The sequence below is a fragment of the Plodia interpunctella genome, chromosome 3 (genome assembly GCF_027563975.2).
Source record: "Plodia interpunctella isolate USDA-ARS_2022_Savannah chromosome 3, ilPloInte3.2, whole genome shotgun sequence".
Classification (NCBI taxonomy): Eukaryota; Metazoa; Arthropoda; class Insecta; order Lepidoptera; family Pyralidae; genus Plodia; species Plodia interpunctella.
The window spans coordinates 9,412,241-9,428,901 of record NC_071296.1 but is presented as its reverse complement, the minus strand read 5'-3'; the positions used below and the strand labels follow the sequence as shown (position 1 = coordinate 9,428,901).

At 36.2% G+C, this 16,661-nt stretch overlaps 1 protein-coding gene across 11 annotated transcripts in view; it reads left to right on the top strand.

Moving 5' to 3' along the window:
* RhoGAP19D (Rho GTPase activating protein at 19D) overlaps positions 1-16,661 on the top strand; it is a 345,466-nt gene that overhangs the window by 235,481 nt on the left and 93,324 nt on the right. For all 11 annotated transcript variants that reach the window (XM_053769448.1, XM_053769444.2, XM_053769447.2 and 8 more), the window contains 2 exons: positions 15,244-15,414; positions 15,805-16,068. In XM_053769448.1, the coding sequence (XP_053625423.1) occupies positions 15,244-15,414; positions 15,805-16,068 (435 nt within the window). The remainder of the gene's footprint in view (positions 1-15,243; positions 15,415-15,804; positions 16,069-16,661) is intronic.

Here is a 16,661-nt window from a genome sequence, read left to right as displayed (position 1 = left end):
ATATATCATCTCATATCATCACTCTCCATATTTTATTTTGTTTAATATCTCCTATGAACAGATACACACTTACAGTTTTATTAAATGTTAGTATATTATTTTTAGCTGTTTTCATTAAGACCTGTCAATGATACCGATACTAATTACATTATTAGGTATTGATTTTATCGAAAGCTGTTTGTTTCTATCACCTTTACGACGTAACTTTGATATTCTTGATTACAATCTTAATATATATAAAATACAGTTATGTATTTAATTAGAAAGTCTATTTTTATTTATATATAACTCAAATAACTTAAATTTAACACAGAAAATGCAACGATATTGTTATTAAAAAGACCGCGCGAAGTGAAAAATTAAGTGCGGCTCCAGCGTTGTATGGTTGAAGAAGGAACAAGGAGTCACTCCTATGTATGCCATATTGAGAAGCTTCTAATATGCAATTCATTTTTAATTTAGAATACCTTACTGAAAAAGTATTTTTTCTCTATGTTAATGGCCTATGCTAATCAGTAGGGATCCTACAATAGGCCAATTAAAAAAATAAAGACAATAATTTTAGGTCTAAGTTAACTATCGAGCAAGGGAAAAGCTTTTCCTGCATTTCGAGCAATTATTTGCCTAATACCATTGGCTATATATGTTTCTTTATATTTTTTTATACAATATTTAAATAAATTTCGATTTTATTCACACTATTGTTATTAGTGCGTTCGTCCTGATTAACCATTGTAGAAAATCGTTTAGAAAGTCCACTGACCATAAATCACTGTCAGACAGACCGACGAAAAGACGAAAGTTCTTTTAACATCTTGGGTGGCTGACGCGTCAGCTAGGCTGTCCCTTGACCTGAAACTGCTTGTATAATTAGCGTTGACGTCGAATAAACTGAAATAGCTAACATCTCCATCTTATACTTTAATTATTAGTTACTATATTTTGCCCGCGGCTTTGCCCGCGTGAGCATCCCACGACTAAATATATTTTTCCGGGATGAAAGGTACCCTATGTCCTTCTCCGTACTTCAAACTACATGTGTGCAATTTCAAGAAGATTGGTTGAGAAAATAGAGCGTGAAGAGCAAACAAACTTACTTTCGCATTTAATATTAGTTAGAATTAGGATTATTATTATTACAAAATATCAACGAATCAATATAACAAAAATGCTCTTGAGTTTAATACAATCCCATCCATATTATTGATTCTAGTCATTCCCGTAACTTGCCTATATTTGTTCTGTTCCATAATTCTAAAACAATGACGATCAAACACAAACAAACCGACAGGTTCATAATAAATTAATCCTTTTGAATCAGTAAATCACTCGGCTCCCCCAGTAACAGTGAAAATGTTAAATCCTTCAGTCCCCGATGTTATATTATAATGGTAACATCTGACGGTAATGAGAACCAGTCACACCACGCGACCATTAGGATAGTAATGATCGTGTGGTGTAAAAATTAAAGTCTACCTTTTTGAAGAAAAATCAAGGTTAGAACATTAAGACTTTCAAAAAATCGTATTTTTCTTTTTCCTTTTTTTTACTGTAATCTTCTATGCTATGATAGCCTTTATATTTTATTGATTTTCAATATTTTTCAATGTTTTACAAATATTTTTCTTTCTTTCTCGCGGTTGAAATGCCTAATCGTATTTTTTTTTTGTTTTTTTTTTTAGTACTTCGAAGAATGGTAAAAAGTTTGTCGGGTCAACGTCGAGGTCTCGAGCGATCATTACCATTTACATTTTCCGCAACTATTGCCCGGACCTCATTACCGGCCACTTCAGATAATTTGCGCTGTGAAACAGTTTCAATGGGTTTGCGTCACACGTAACAAGATTTGTTTTGAAACACCTAATTGGGTTTGGCTTAGTCAAATTGGATGGATTTATAGTATTATTAACATTTTAATGTAATAACTTTGATAAAAATTGTGTTAGTGCATCAGAAAATAATTATGTCATTTATTTGCTCAAAGTTAATAAATGACATAATTAATTAGTTTCAGTATATATTATTTATGTTGTTTAAAAACCTCAAATATTTATACGGAAAATTAAAGGAAATAATCACAAATGCAAAGTTTTATTAACAAACTCTTCAAGAAATTGTTTAACCCAAGGGTGCGTTATATCAGTCAATTTTAAGTCGCATCGTTTTAGTAAAATGGCGTACTTGTACCTGCATATATCCGCGCAGGTTAAAGTTAACGCTAAAAATGACCGGTGCAACGCACCCTAAGATTTCCAGCGTAGAACCACTGAGTAAAATAATTTGTACCATCGATTACTTCGGTAAATGCCATCGATTTCATATTGGGTTCATTATTTCTACAATCGATATAATCATAGTGACGGAAAATAACAACGGGAGCGGGTAATGGTCCAATATCTTGGACACAAATTGACGAGAGATCAGAACACACGCACGTTTATTTGAAAGAAAGAAAACTTATTTATTTGGCTAGGTTATTATCATTCAAGTTACATTTGAAATCCTACTAATATTTAGGCGAATGTTTCTGAGGAGATGTTTGTTACTCTTTCACGCAAAATCTACTAGACGAATTCTTATGAAATTTGGTACACGGGTAGAATACCTATAACCTGGAATAATACATAGGGTACCTTTTATCCCGAAATTCTCACGGAAACGAAACCCCCTTACTTTAACTGTCCAATTTTACAGCGCGCTTGTTTTCAAGTTATTAAAATTAAATGAAAGTATGGGTTCTAATGGGTGTTTACTTAACACCACCAGTCAAGGTGTAAGAATGTTTAAAGGTTTTTACGAAAATAATTCTGTATCTTCTCTACTTTATGCTAGGAAAGTGGTTGGAGATTGGTGGTGGTCTGGGACTGCTGAAATCGAAAGTCGTTGATTAAAAAGTTATTGGTTTTTCTAGCCAGCCACCAATGTCGATAATAATCTCGTACAGTCAACAACACAGCACATATCATTGGAAATTCGCCAGTATTGCTGCAGCATAGAGTCCCTTGAAGAGCAATTTGACATGCAGTAGTATGTACGGTATATGCTTTTCCTTTAGGGTTGTCGCATTGAAGGCTGGTTGCTTATTACAAAAGTGGCTGCCTTATATTTTCAGGTCAGTTATAAAATTTTTGACAGTGAGGAAAAACACAAAACCGACAACCTCTTTCGTTTAATATCCGCCTGCTAAATCGAAGTCCTGGGTTCGATCCTCGATCGGGTCAAAATGGAAACTGTTTCGGATTTACCTGCTTTATTGCTGGCTTTCTTCAAGTCGCCTAAAGCCTGTTTTGGATGTTTATCTATATGATAAATATAATACGTGGATGCGTGACAACCCTAACACAAAGTACCATATTAATGAGACATTGAACTAATTAAAACTGGTCGCAATTCCAATAAACGTTAATATGCCGATTGGCTTTTCAGATTTCTCTCTAATCATTGCTCCTTTAACGGCTTAATTAATGGAAATGCCTGTCATACCGTCTGTATGTAGATATCAAGTTTGTCGATATTTACCAATTGAGCAAACTCGGAGTGGGTTGCACTAGTCAACTTTGACGTTAACTTTAACTTGCGCACCGATAAAATGGCGTTGCGTTTTCTGCGCAGGTTAAAGTTAACGTCAAAGTTGACTATGGTAACGTACTCTTATACTCTTCGCGTTGCCTACTATTCATGTCGTAGTTTGAAAGCATAGATCAACGTACATTCGACTCTGTACAATCTGACTCTTTTGTGGTAGTAAATTAGGTAGGGTGGGGCTTTGTGCTTTGTGGTGCTAGGTTTGTCTGCATTCGGCTGTACATGTTCAAGACTTCAAGAGTTCCTTGAAGGAACACACGAAGCCGATCGTATAGGGCTCCGTGTCGTATACGGATTTCTGTTTTTTATTTATTTGTTTATTTCCCAACACCTTAAGATATCTTTGCCAAACTACTTTGCAGTTTGTCGCCTTTTGTAAAAAATGTTATTTATTAAACAGTTTATGTACAGTCAACAGCACGTAAAGTATATGCCTAAATAAAGCCTATATAAAATATATGCCCTGCATGAACCTCTATGCCGCGGTAATAGCGGCCAGTTAGTAATGAATTTGGGTTGATATGCTGTTGACTGTACGTAGAGATACAAGAGACATACAGTGAAAACATTATTTCATAGTTGATAACTAGCGACCAGCCTCGGCTTCGCACGGGTGCAATAATATATATATATATATATATATATATATATATATATATATATATATATATATATATATATATATATATATATATATATATATATATATATATATATATATATATATATATATATATATATATATATATATATATTCTTATATATATATATATATATTATACCTTCCTCTTGATTCATACTAATAAAAAACACGCTTCAAAATCCGATGCGTAATTTCAAAGACTTTAGCATACATAGGAACAGACAGCGGGCAACTTTGTTTTATATTACGCTCTCAATAACAACATAGTATTTAATAGATTCGTTATTAATTAGTGCGATAAACCTTGTATTTCTCATATGTACCTTTTTGCCTGACCTATATTGCCGACGCTCTTAATGACTTCCCCCTTGAGAAGAAACAGAATTCAGAAACGCTACGCTGCAAACGAGATCGATCACAAAGTAATTAAAGTACAGAAAGAGAACTTGCAAATTGGCTTGGCTACAAACATCTGTGGGTTAAGTGTGGGTTTACATTTCACTTCTCACTATCGAATCGATTCGAAGTGAGACGCAACGTACCAATCCATTGTGGTTGACGTTGCGTCATAATGGCGCATTGTGATTGGTTCCATGCGTCTCACTTCGAATAGATTCGATGGTGAGAAGTGAAATGCGGTTTGCATTTCACTTACTAATCCCTCTGATGGAAAGCAGACAACGCTGCCTGTGAATGCCTATACTTTACATTTATGACTGCGGTGCCATTTAATGGGTTGCTGTGATGTCTCAATTGATTAATTCCTGTACTATGAAGAGGCGCAGGGACAGAGCAATTAGTGTTACTGCTCGAATGTCTTTTTTGTCGTTCTAATCCGACAAGAAGAATTTGGATTCCTGCTGCTCGCATGGCGCTGCATTAACAATCGATCATCACGTCAGATTTTTCTCCAGCACTCCAGTATAGCCTCTATTCTGGTAGACATACAATAATAGAGACCCTGCAGTAAGGAGCTGGCAAACTTTCTCTCTCACTCATCTAAGCAAATTTCTGGTTTCTTCCTCGGCCATCCGTAGAGCGGAGCCCAGGATGCGCTTTTCTACTTTTTCGTCTCAACTTCGCAAGGTAGACGGCATCCCTAGTTTTCAAACCTTCTCTATTCTGATAGTCCGACACTTCTTTGATAAGCAACCAATCACCCAAAATTTTGCTAGGAATGATTATCCACGTGTCAGTTAGTGCTATGACCAAGGAAGCCTAGAGTTTAACACTTCTCAACAGTTTTTAATTTAACCCGTTGTTATCGGCCCCACGTCGTAATCAATTCAGGGGTTTGCCGTAATCGGAGTACATTAGCAGATTCGATTGGCTGTGAGGAAGCCGGTAACATTTCAACGTCAGGAGGAAACCATTTGATTCGGAAACTCTGCAAGACAAGTCACCCTACGTGTACTTTATTCAACTGTCATAGTGGTGAATTTGCAATGTATTTGGGTAGTTTTATGTGCGGTTGCTGTACGCACTAAGAGGTCTGGTACGTAACGGTTACAATGTAATGGACTGTCGTTGAATTCTAATGTATGCTGAGTTAAGATTCCGGTATAGAACATTTGAGCTAAGTGGGTAACAGACTTGTATATCAAACACATGTTTATTCTGTATTATTATCACTACATAGTATAAAACAAAGTCGCTTCCAGCTGTCTGTAGTCCCACGCAACAAATTTTGATACCCGAGCGACGCCGGGACTGGCCGCTAGTTATAAAAATAAAACACACAGCTAAACGTGGTCTTTGAGTTTCGCTACTCTAGGCTCTGTCTACCTCGTAAGGAATAAAGACGTAGTATTTGTGTTATATGATGATATTATTATTAATAATGAAGAAAAAAACAGCTTGTTTCGTATTAGTTCCTGGTTCCTACTTCGAATAATTGAATACAATTTGAGCAACACGGTTCAAGCGACGTGATTGGATATCACTTGCAAGATTTTATAAAAACACAAACTGTATGGGATTTGTCCCAATGTTAATCTCCATATTCCGTGTGACAAGTTGTTAACTGTTAATTATTTCAAACGTTAAAAAACTTGCTAAAACCTACTAAAATATCACGTTTCCTTAAATTTAACGGTAAAAAGACGTGTCATTTAAGCGGATAATTGTGGCGGAAAAATATAAAAATGTGTATCAAGTTACTCAAGTCGATATTGGCGTTAAGACGCTCATTATTTTTTAACTGTTGTTTTAACGATAAGATCTTCGTATTGTTCTGAAGTAACAGGGCATAGCCTTCGTTAATGCAGTGATAAATATCAAACCTACTGAACGAAATAAATGGTAAAATTCGAGCATTTTATATGCACCTGACGCATAAATATTGAGAATTGTTTTTATCTTTTCAACTTCGAATAAGGTCTTTCTGATATATATATATATATATATATATTAGGATAATACTTAGAATAATTGCATCAGAAATGTAACGTACATTCCTATTGCATAATCTGCCACCGTCATATGAAAAAAAAACGCATCAGATTTTTTATTTTTTAACTGCATATAGGAAAACAAACTCATTATTTACCACGGAATTATTCAGTGACATCAGTCAACAACTACTAAGTATAAGACGCTTCTCCCAAAGACTTCCACAAATATCGATTGAAAACTGTTCGCGTCCAGCGTCTTCCTGCGACTGAAATTGATTTTCGACTGAAATTTGATCAAAGTAAGGCTCTTTCCTGTTTACCAACCGAGTAGAATAACACTTGTTAATTTTGATAAAATTAAGAAAGACCTCGATGCTATCATCTTAAATCTTAATAACCAAAATCGTATTGTTCAGTAACCTTGTCGTATCACTTTCCAATAGGACCTGGCCTTAATACTGTGCCCTGATTTATTTTGAAATAAATCGCTAATTGGTAAAGCCATGAAGGATATTTATTTATTTATAATACCGGTGTCGAAATCGCAACTAAAACTCCAAAATTCAACATTTTTTAACGTTTTATCGCTGACTTATCAATGAAACTTGGATTGTGAATGAATGGTTTTGGTATTTTAAGATTATTCCGATTGCAAGATAATTACAGGCTCACCTGTAATTATCTTGCAATCGGAATAATCTATATGATATATCTATATATAACATAGCTCTGTGTACAAACCTTACACATGCTCAATGCATCTTTATCATGTTCCTGTTAAAACTATCTGAATAATGACTCATAACATAGCAATACCGGCGACTAATCCTTGCTAGCTGATTGGCAGTAATAGCATTCCCGTCAGACAGTCGACCGGTTCTAAAATCACATTCGAATCTTCAAAATTGTATAGTTTATCTTTTATGCTAACCGGGCTTCGCGGCATCATAGCCACCAATGAAACAGGAAACACGAGAAGAGGAAAGAACAAAATCTTGGAAGTCACAGAGAGAAAGGTCGAGGAAATGACAATGAAATAATATTGATGCTTTCCTTTCTAGATACACCTAAGGAGAACATATCGATTGAGTCTTTGATTGAGGCTTTTCCCAGCAGTGGGACAGCATAGGTTAAATAAAAATCAAGATGATTCACTCAGAGATATAAAGTTCTGAAGTTCAGGTTATGCACCTTCACAAATAACCGTAGTTCATGCGATAACTGTGAATGATTTACTATCACTTCCTCTCACTCTCATTGGATGCAGTGTTTTGGCTAAACTTTTTTTTATAGTATAGTGAGCAAACGAGCATGCGTTTATTGGTCGTTAACGCCAGCAACCTAATAAAACCTTCAATTGTGGAGAGAACAGAAGGCTTACTTTATATATATCACAGATAATAGGGATTAACTAATGGGCATAGGAGGGATAACAGAAAATATTTTAACCTTTAGGGTGTGTTGCACCAGTCAACTTTGACGATAACTTAAGTCTGCGCAGAAAAATGCAAAATACGCCATTTTACTTGCTGCGCGCAGGCGCAACCCACTCTTAGGTTTCTATGGAATTTCTTCTCTGTAGTAGTTGTTTCGAAATGCTAGTAGTTTCTAGTTTTAAGAATGATTATGCTACTTACAATATGACCTTGAAAAGTGCCTGCAAAAGTCTTAAGTTTTAGAATAAAATTTGACTTGTAATTTATGTATGTAAAAGTGCCTTTGAGTATTTTTATACTTTCCATTGTTTCGAAGCTTAGTACCATCTTGAAAGAACGTTTTTTCTATAGTTTCGTTATTTTGTGATAAAACGGGGCATTCACAATTAATTAGTGGGAAGATGTTTGGAGTCATAAATTATTACGAGCATGGCCCAATGACTTAATGACAAGATATCTAGCCCGGCGGTTTTAATGTTCTGATTGTGGAGTCATGAGATTCACAGTTATTTTAGTCATCAATACTTCCATACTATCCATAATAATGTTATAAAGAGAAAAAACTACTTGAACGATTTTGATGAAATTTGGTACAGAGACAAACGGAACCTTCTGGAGTAAGGCTACTTCTTATTATAGTTTTACCTGAACAAAGCCGGGACGGGCAGCTAATTTTCAATACATACACACACAATAAATTTAATATTATATTAATTAATAAATGAGCATGTTAATTAATTAATTATTAGTTGTTTTGGTAAGAGCATTGCTTTTGATAAGAGAAGACTCGCCAGACACAGGTAATGTATTTGTATATAGTACAGTAGTAATAGGGTAGACAGAGTAAAGAGTTACGAAACTCAAGGCGTCTTTCGTATATATTTTATCGCTTACCGGATGATTGGAAGATTCTTTCATGGAATAAGTTCGAAGTTTTTATTAAATTTCTGGACTTTTTTGTATATTGTTGTGTATGATAAAGTTATTTGGAACAATTACAAAATGAATAAAGACCTAACACATTTCATTTCATAGGCATAATAACTATGAAAGCGATTCGTCAACCACTCAAGTAATTGCTGGCTGCAGGTGGAGGATGAGGCAAGATGTGGGTCCAGATTGATATCGTGATAACACTGATAACTGATAAGGCTGTTGCGGAGAAAAGCCGCCAGACCAGTAGGTGATTGACGGCTGATATCGTTACGATAATCGCAGGGAAACTTTAGAAAACTCTTGGGTTAAAGTCGGTAGGAGGACATCCTAAGATTATACTTCTTTATTTTCGAGTATGTTTTACTAACACTGGTGTCAGATTTTATTCTTGCCTAAGGGCATTTGACATGACTTTTATGTCTACCTACAGACATCTAGTGACATGTAGTGGTCATACACACTAGTGAAGCAAGTGAAAACTACCTAGCATGAGTCAGATTGGTATGCAAACTCATGTGGCACGAGTAGGATTTGAACCTTGGGTGGGACCTTTCGGTCACAGGCGGATGGTCTTAACCATTGGTTCGGTAGTTACCGGTTGAAAAGTGCGCAAAAAGCTAACTAACTGCAGTGCCACGTTGAAACGCAAACGCAAAACCAGAGTTAGGTTTAGTTAGTATTGAAATAAATAATTGGATTAGTGTCATGCCAAATTGATATGCATACTACTGCAAGCAAGGAATGTGGATTATGTATGTATTTCTTTCTAGCTTTTGGTATTAAATATATATCAAATTCGTCGTGCATTTCTGCTAAAACTAGAAGCCTATTCAAATTGCTGGATTTACTTGTATTATAGAATGAACATGATAGGAATGTTGCTGTTTAAACATTGTATTGAATGTGGATCACAATGAGTATTAATATATTTCCAGTGCTCAATAGTGGTACCTAACCTACCAAACCATGGCATACATGTTGTCTTGTCCAGCGTGTCCACCACCTGCACATAGAAGGTTCGTCGTATGACGTCACATAATTCTGTATCTACGTCTTATTGGTCTTCTATGTTTATCGGTCGGTCTGATATGATTCGCCGAATCGACATGCAAAGAAAAAAAAGAATTGCTCAACAAATATAGTAAATTCCATTACATTATAAATAATATGCTTTTATTTTTAGATCGCACTTTCGGATGTGGGATCAAATTTATTCCACAGATGTCGTGTTTTGAGGTCGTTTACCTCTGCATATTCCTGCCCTTCAAATAGAAATGTAGCTAAAATCCACGGGCAAACATATTATTCAAACAAAAATATCGTCAAACGTTGTTTGCTGAATTTAACGAATCGTGTGTGTGATGTACATTTTCTCTTTATGTTGATGAAATGAATGCCTCTATATTGTTCCCTTTTATTCCTTTTTATAAGGGAAAATAACAGAGGTTAGGACATTGTTCGACGTCGAAATGATCGTGCTAACCACAGGCAATTTTAAAAATAAAGACTTGAAGTGTCTTGATTCTTTACATATGCTATTTTTGCATATCCTGAGTCGCATTAAGACTTAATTAAGCTTTCTACAACTATTATGTTACCTTAGTATCTTAATATCTTTATAATGAGAGGGAAAACATTAGCCTAACCCAGGTCAGTACCAGTACGAGGCAGTAATTACAAAACCAGTGCAATAAAACTGTGAAAGTGTGAATCACTCCGGGAACATTAAAGATGTATTTATTCATGAAGGAACACTTCCACCGACGGGTTAAAAAGCAAATATTTAGAGGGAAAGCGATTCCGGCGAGCACTCGATAAGGAATTACGGCATACCAACATCAACTGTGGAACATAGGACAATTTACACGTTAGTGATGTTATGATTAGGTGACAGGGTTGTCACATCGCTAATACAGTATCGTAAAGTTCCACGAGCGTGCTTGTCTGAACCGTTTTAGTGGGCGTCAACGAATGTTGTTTAGAATTAATAACAGTATCTAAAATATACATCGATTTAAGTAGAACTGTCGCTTAAAAGTCAAGCTGATATAATTAAGCTCACGAAGGTACTTTTAATTATGATATCCTAATACAGCACAAAATAACATTTTAGAAGACATTATATGCTACGCATACGATGTTAACAACATCTTATTCTAATGCTTCACTCTGTTAACGTAATATTATCTATTTCCGCATTTGTCTTGCAACTTCTACTACCGAATGAACTACTGCTAACTAATTTCGCTCAGTTCAACGCCTGATAGTTGGGCTACGGTTGCAGCTCGCGATCTTGTTTGAATGAATCACTGAGCTGTTAATGGGCATAGCTACTGGCTAGTCGGCCTTAGAAGGCTAATGGCATGACCTGCGTAGGGCTGTCGCAGGGCTTATAGTTTGTCTAGGGTATCAAGATGTTCTCATGGAAATATTCTCTAATTCGATAAAATCTTCTCTTAATAGTAATGTCATTCTTATGTTGACGGTCAAATCTTTTGATCTCATAACGGATATGTTTCGGTAACTCATATCGATCTATCTGAGGATGTGCCATTATTATTTGTATGTTTGTACTCCACCGACGCAACGCGCCTAATTGGACACCAAGCGCGATGAGTTAAAAGCCCGTCCACCTGCGCTATTTCAATATAACTACAACAATAGTGTGCCCGCAATGTATAAGAACGTTTATTAATAATGATTTAAACTTTTTTGATTTAAAATTTATGTAAACAAATGAATTGATTGATTGAATAACATTGGCTACATAAGCCACGTACGAGCACACCAGTTAGTTGAGTTAAAAATCGTTGAAGTCATCACCATGGCCGAAATCGGTCAGACATTATCATCGTTATTATGTATTCTTTTAGTTAAAGAAAGAACAAATCTACCTTTTGCACTTTGGGATCGTGGTTTAAATAACATATTTGATGTTTCAGTTTCTTGCTATGTAATTACTATTGGAAAAGATTTTTAATCTATCAACCCTGGAGGTAAGTGCGTGATTTATTGTACATGTTTTGAGTTGCTTATTCTGTTTGCCTAATGGGTTAATTAGAGTGGAGATAACCTGGTCTTTCATGGAAATATAAATGTGTTCGCGTTAAGTTATGGAGTATGAGTTGTGGAGCTTGAGAGTTCTTGATATTAAAGCGGTAATGAATGTACAGACAGATCATTTAACAGAATATAAATTATGTATATCAAAGAAACATTGAGAAGTGCTAGAATATGTCTTTTTTCATAAAGAGTACAAGGAAAAGAAAAGATTTCATCTAAGTGAAGAAACACTAATCTGGGGGCGAGACACTCTCCACAACTTAATTGCTAAAATTTAAGGTATTCATCCTTTACGCCTTACATTAAGTACTTTTGTAAGAAAATTGTAGTGTTAAATAAAGTTATTTTTTATTTTGTTATCACCGGTAGTTTTATCGTCCTTCTTACTTACTCTTAACGCTTGTCAAACCTTCATTATTTTTTGTGTCCACTTTATTCATATTATTGTATGTAAACGTGTAACATGATTCTTCAGAACGTCGCGTGCAAAGATGGCGGCAGGAAGCCTATTGGTGCATCGGCGTCGTGTTACAGATTAAAGTATCACTGCATCGACAGCTGGACACCACGGTCGGTCGGATCCTTCCGGATTTATATTAACTAGTTTTTGCTCGCGACTTCGTACGCGTGTAAAATTCTTTTTTTCCGTTCCGTGGAAATTTTGGGAATCTTGCATCCGAAATTTCAACTTTCTTAGCCCATATGTTTCAACTGTGAGTCTGCCTGCGACGTAAAAGTTTTATGTATATTCATCAAAATATATACTTATGTCATTAAAAATTGTAGCAACAACTAAAATAATGTTAATCTTTGGAGTCGAAGACGGATCTCTAACTTTGGAGTCGAATAACATAAAACAATTGGTCTGAAGGACTGGTTGAAATTTACATTGATTACATAAATTTCTGCGTTTTTATCTTTTGATAACAGGATAACATTATCTATATTTACGACGTATAAAAAAGGGTTAAAAACATTCAATATTTGGAAGTGGTATACACAACTTCATTCCAAAAGGGTACAATGGCATCCAGTTACAAAAAAGGAATAACTAAATCGACAGCAGTTGAACAGCGATCTCACTTCGTTGTCTTAAAAGTGATAGAATTATTTAAAGAGTCTAGAAATACTCTAGTAAACAATAATTAATAAATCTATCTATGGTTTAACGATGTCACTCTTGGAATCAAGAATCATTATTCCAAATCGCCTTACATTAAAGTAATTGCGTTCTTTGATAAATACCGTAGAATAGCGACGTGTGTGAGGACGGGTCAACAACGCATGATTTCATTCCTAAACAGATCGGAAACGTGTCACGTTCATTAGTTTTTATTCTGTGGAAAGTGCGTGCCAAGGAGTGTACTACTCCACTGACCACGTGGTAATTTCTAAAGTCGCAGATAGAATCGCGCTGCGAATAAACGCGAACACCGCGAAACGCGAGTGTGGTTTTGCGTAGTGTATGCAATCTTACGCCGGCTACACGCTATCGAACTCTGACATATACCGACGCGAATGAACGTAGGTACACGACGTAGTTTGAATAATTATATATACACAATGAAAAACTAGAAAGCCTACCACGAAAAAAAAACATTGAGCACGTTACTGACGTTCACATTCACGGATAACGTCGCTCGACGTCGATATATCTGACTCTCAGGATCAACAAAAAGAAAAAAAAATCCAACAGTATTTATTCTAGACTCATATAAACCGACTGCCATAAATTGATGGTTGGCGTAGACTGAAGGAAGCTTATGCCCAGCAGTGGGTCACGGAGGGCTGCAGATAGATAATGATCATGATATTAATTGCATTATTCTATATCTTTTAAATAACAATTAAATTAATTTAATATCTAACAAAAAATAATCTAAATTGAACATTTTAATTTGATGATGATTTGCAATTTTCTCCGAAATAGCATTGGGTGGAGTATAATCTTATAAAAATTCTAACATGGTTTGTTAAAAGGCAGTCGTAAAATATACGACTTGAGTTTAAATTTTGATTCCTAGTCTAATGTAATTATAGGGCTGATATAGATAAACTTATGGGCAAAGGCTAGATTAGTTTAATAACTCCATCCGCCGCTAGATTGCCATTCTTGTCAATTTATGAGTTAGTAAGGTTTCCTGGTCATATTTATGGCGTGGAGCTACTTTTGTGCTATCTTGAAAGTGAACTAAGAAATTTTACTTGAAAAAAATTTTCAAGTAAAATTTCTTTAGCGGCGTTGTGCACTTTTAATGATGGGTAAAAAATGTTAAACTCGCGTCAGAAATTCGTAAGACGTCAAAAATGCACAACGTTATAATAACATTAAAGTTTTCACTTCCGTCGACACTCCTGAAGCAACCTGTTATTTTTTTACCACTTGACCCCCAAGTTCTCGCGTGGCCCGATCGGACTGCGACCCTATTGTTTTTCAATTGTCTTTATTACTTCAATGCTCGAAGGATTAATATTCAAAATGTCAGGAATTTCTTTACGGCTATTGATAAGGCATACAATTTCATCACGTTTTCATCCATTATTCCTTTTATTCATTTATGGCCATAAAATTATGATGTGATATGTTTATTGTGTTGTAAATAATAAAATAACCCTTTCAAACACTTTCACTTTCGATCAAACTTTCCTACGATTATGCGCATAAGTGAGATTTTCATTGGTATCTTTAATGACATTTACTATTCTTCAATAAAATGGCGGTCTTAGGAGACATCGTCATGTCTACCATTTAGCTCATACAAGAAAAATAAATGCTTACGCATATTTACATACACCAAGAGAAGCGAGACAAGGCGCTAACATTTTTTTTGTGAATAGGATCTCTAGAATCGCATGTGAATACGAACATCACTCGTCTAGTTTTCTAGGTTCCTTAAATAATTAATATTCCGGTGTCAGTCGTCACAAAGGCAAGCTGTCGCCCTGTCGCAGCGCATTAGTGAAGGCTGCGTGGACGCAGGGTTGTCGGCTAGCCCATTTACACTTCGCTGAACGCTATGGAAATCCCAAGTTGCTATGGTGGTTTTTAGTTTAAAATTCTGGAATATCTATGAATATTACGAATACAACGGATTTTTATTTTGTAATTTTGTTTTTTTTTATAATATTGTCATATAAATTATATATCTACTGTCTCTTGATTAATTTGAATATTTTTTGTCTGCAGCCCCCACCCGCTATCCACGGCCCCCTCGCACTGCCCCCACCAACCGCCTCGTGCGCCCCCGCATCGCTGTGTGCCGCCCCGCGCACAATCACCATCCACAAGGTCGACGCGAGGCAAAACTTCGGCTTCTCACTCAGGCATCTGGTGGTCTACCCTCCTGAGTCATTGACGGTATGTACAAGATGAAACAATTTGACAGTTTGCTTTCAGTTCCTTCCCATATTCCCTTCCATCACCAGGATGATATAATCTGCTTCTCGCTCTGGCATCAGGACCTTCAGGTCTACCTTTCTTAGTCATTAACGGTTCGATTCATCTAGTACGCAAAATGAATATTTTTTTTTATTATTACTACTGTACAAGCAAACAGGCAGGCATGCGGCCCACCTGATGTGAAATGGTCACCGCTGCCTATGGACGCCTGCAACTCCAGGAAATCACTATTTGGCCGTTTCGCGTCCTTTTTGAAGAACTTCATAAAAAAAGACAAATTAAAATAAATCAAAATCGACGAAAATTTGATGAATAAGCTTTAGATATATTTTCTCTCGCTCTTTACAGGACCTATACGATGATGCGCGCCTACTGGCGGTGGGCGCGGTGGTCGCGCCAATGGACACGATCTTCGTGAAGGCGGTCCGGCCGGGCGGACCGGCGGCGGCGGCCGGGTTGCGGGCCGGTGATCGGATCCTGGCGGTCAACGGCGTGCCCGTGGCGTGTGGCAACACCCGAGCCTCGTATCAGAGGGTGGTACAGATAGTCCAGAGGGAGCCGAGGACGTTAAAGCTCACAGTTGTGCCGAGAGATCACGATTTGTTGCAAAGGGTAAGATGATACTTACTTTATTATTTTTCTTCTAGCCTATAATTGTGATGACATTGAAAGTGTTCTGCAGGGATGGCAGCGTATTGCACTTAATAGAGATTTTTGGAAGAAGGAAGGGGAGATCCGATCCCAGAGTCTTGAAAGACACCGTAATTGCGCTTTACTTTTAACCGAATCTTTTGTTTAGGGTTACAACGTATAACCATTGGCAACGTACATTTTGGACATGCCTTCAAAATTTCAGCCCAATCGATAATAGAGCTGTTGAAGTCAAAGCAGTAATTGTTGGACTGGAAAATTTGAACTTAGAGGACATAACTCAAAATATAGCAAACCTGTAAATAAAGTCTTCTATATCTATATCAATACTTTTTGCACTGTCTTGAAAGATATATGTTTAGTCAGGTCAGAACTAGTAACATTCACACTGAATCTCTAGTTAATGACATGTAATGAATACGCTCTCCTGCAATATATCCGATAATATCTGCATATAAGTTATTGATCCTGTTACACCACATGTGAAAATTTCAATCGCAGAGTACTGACCTATCCTACGATATCGGTGACTCAAGATTTCGATCGTTACATTC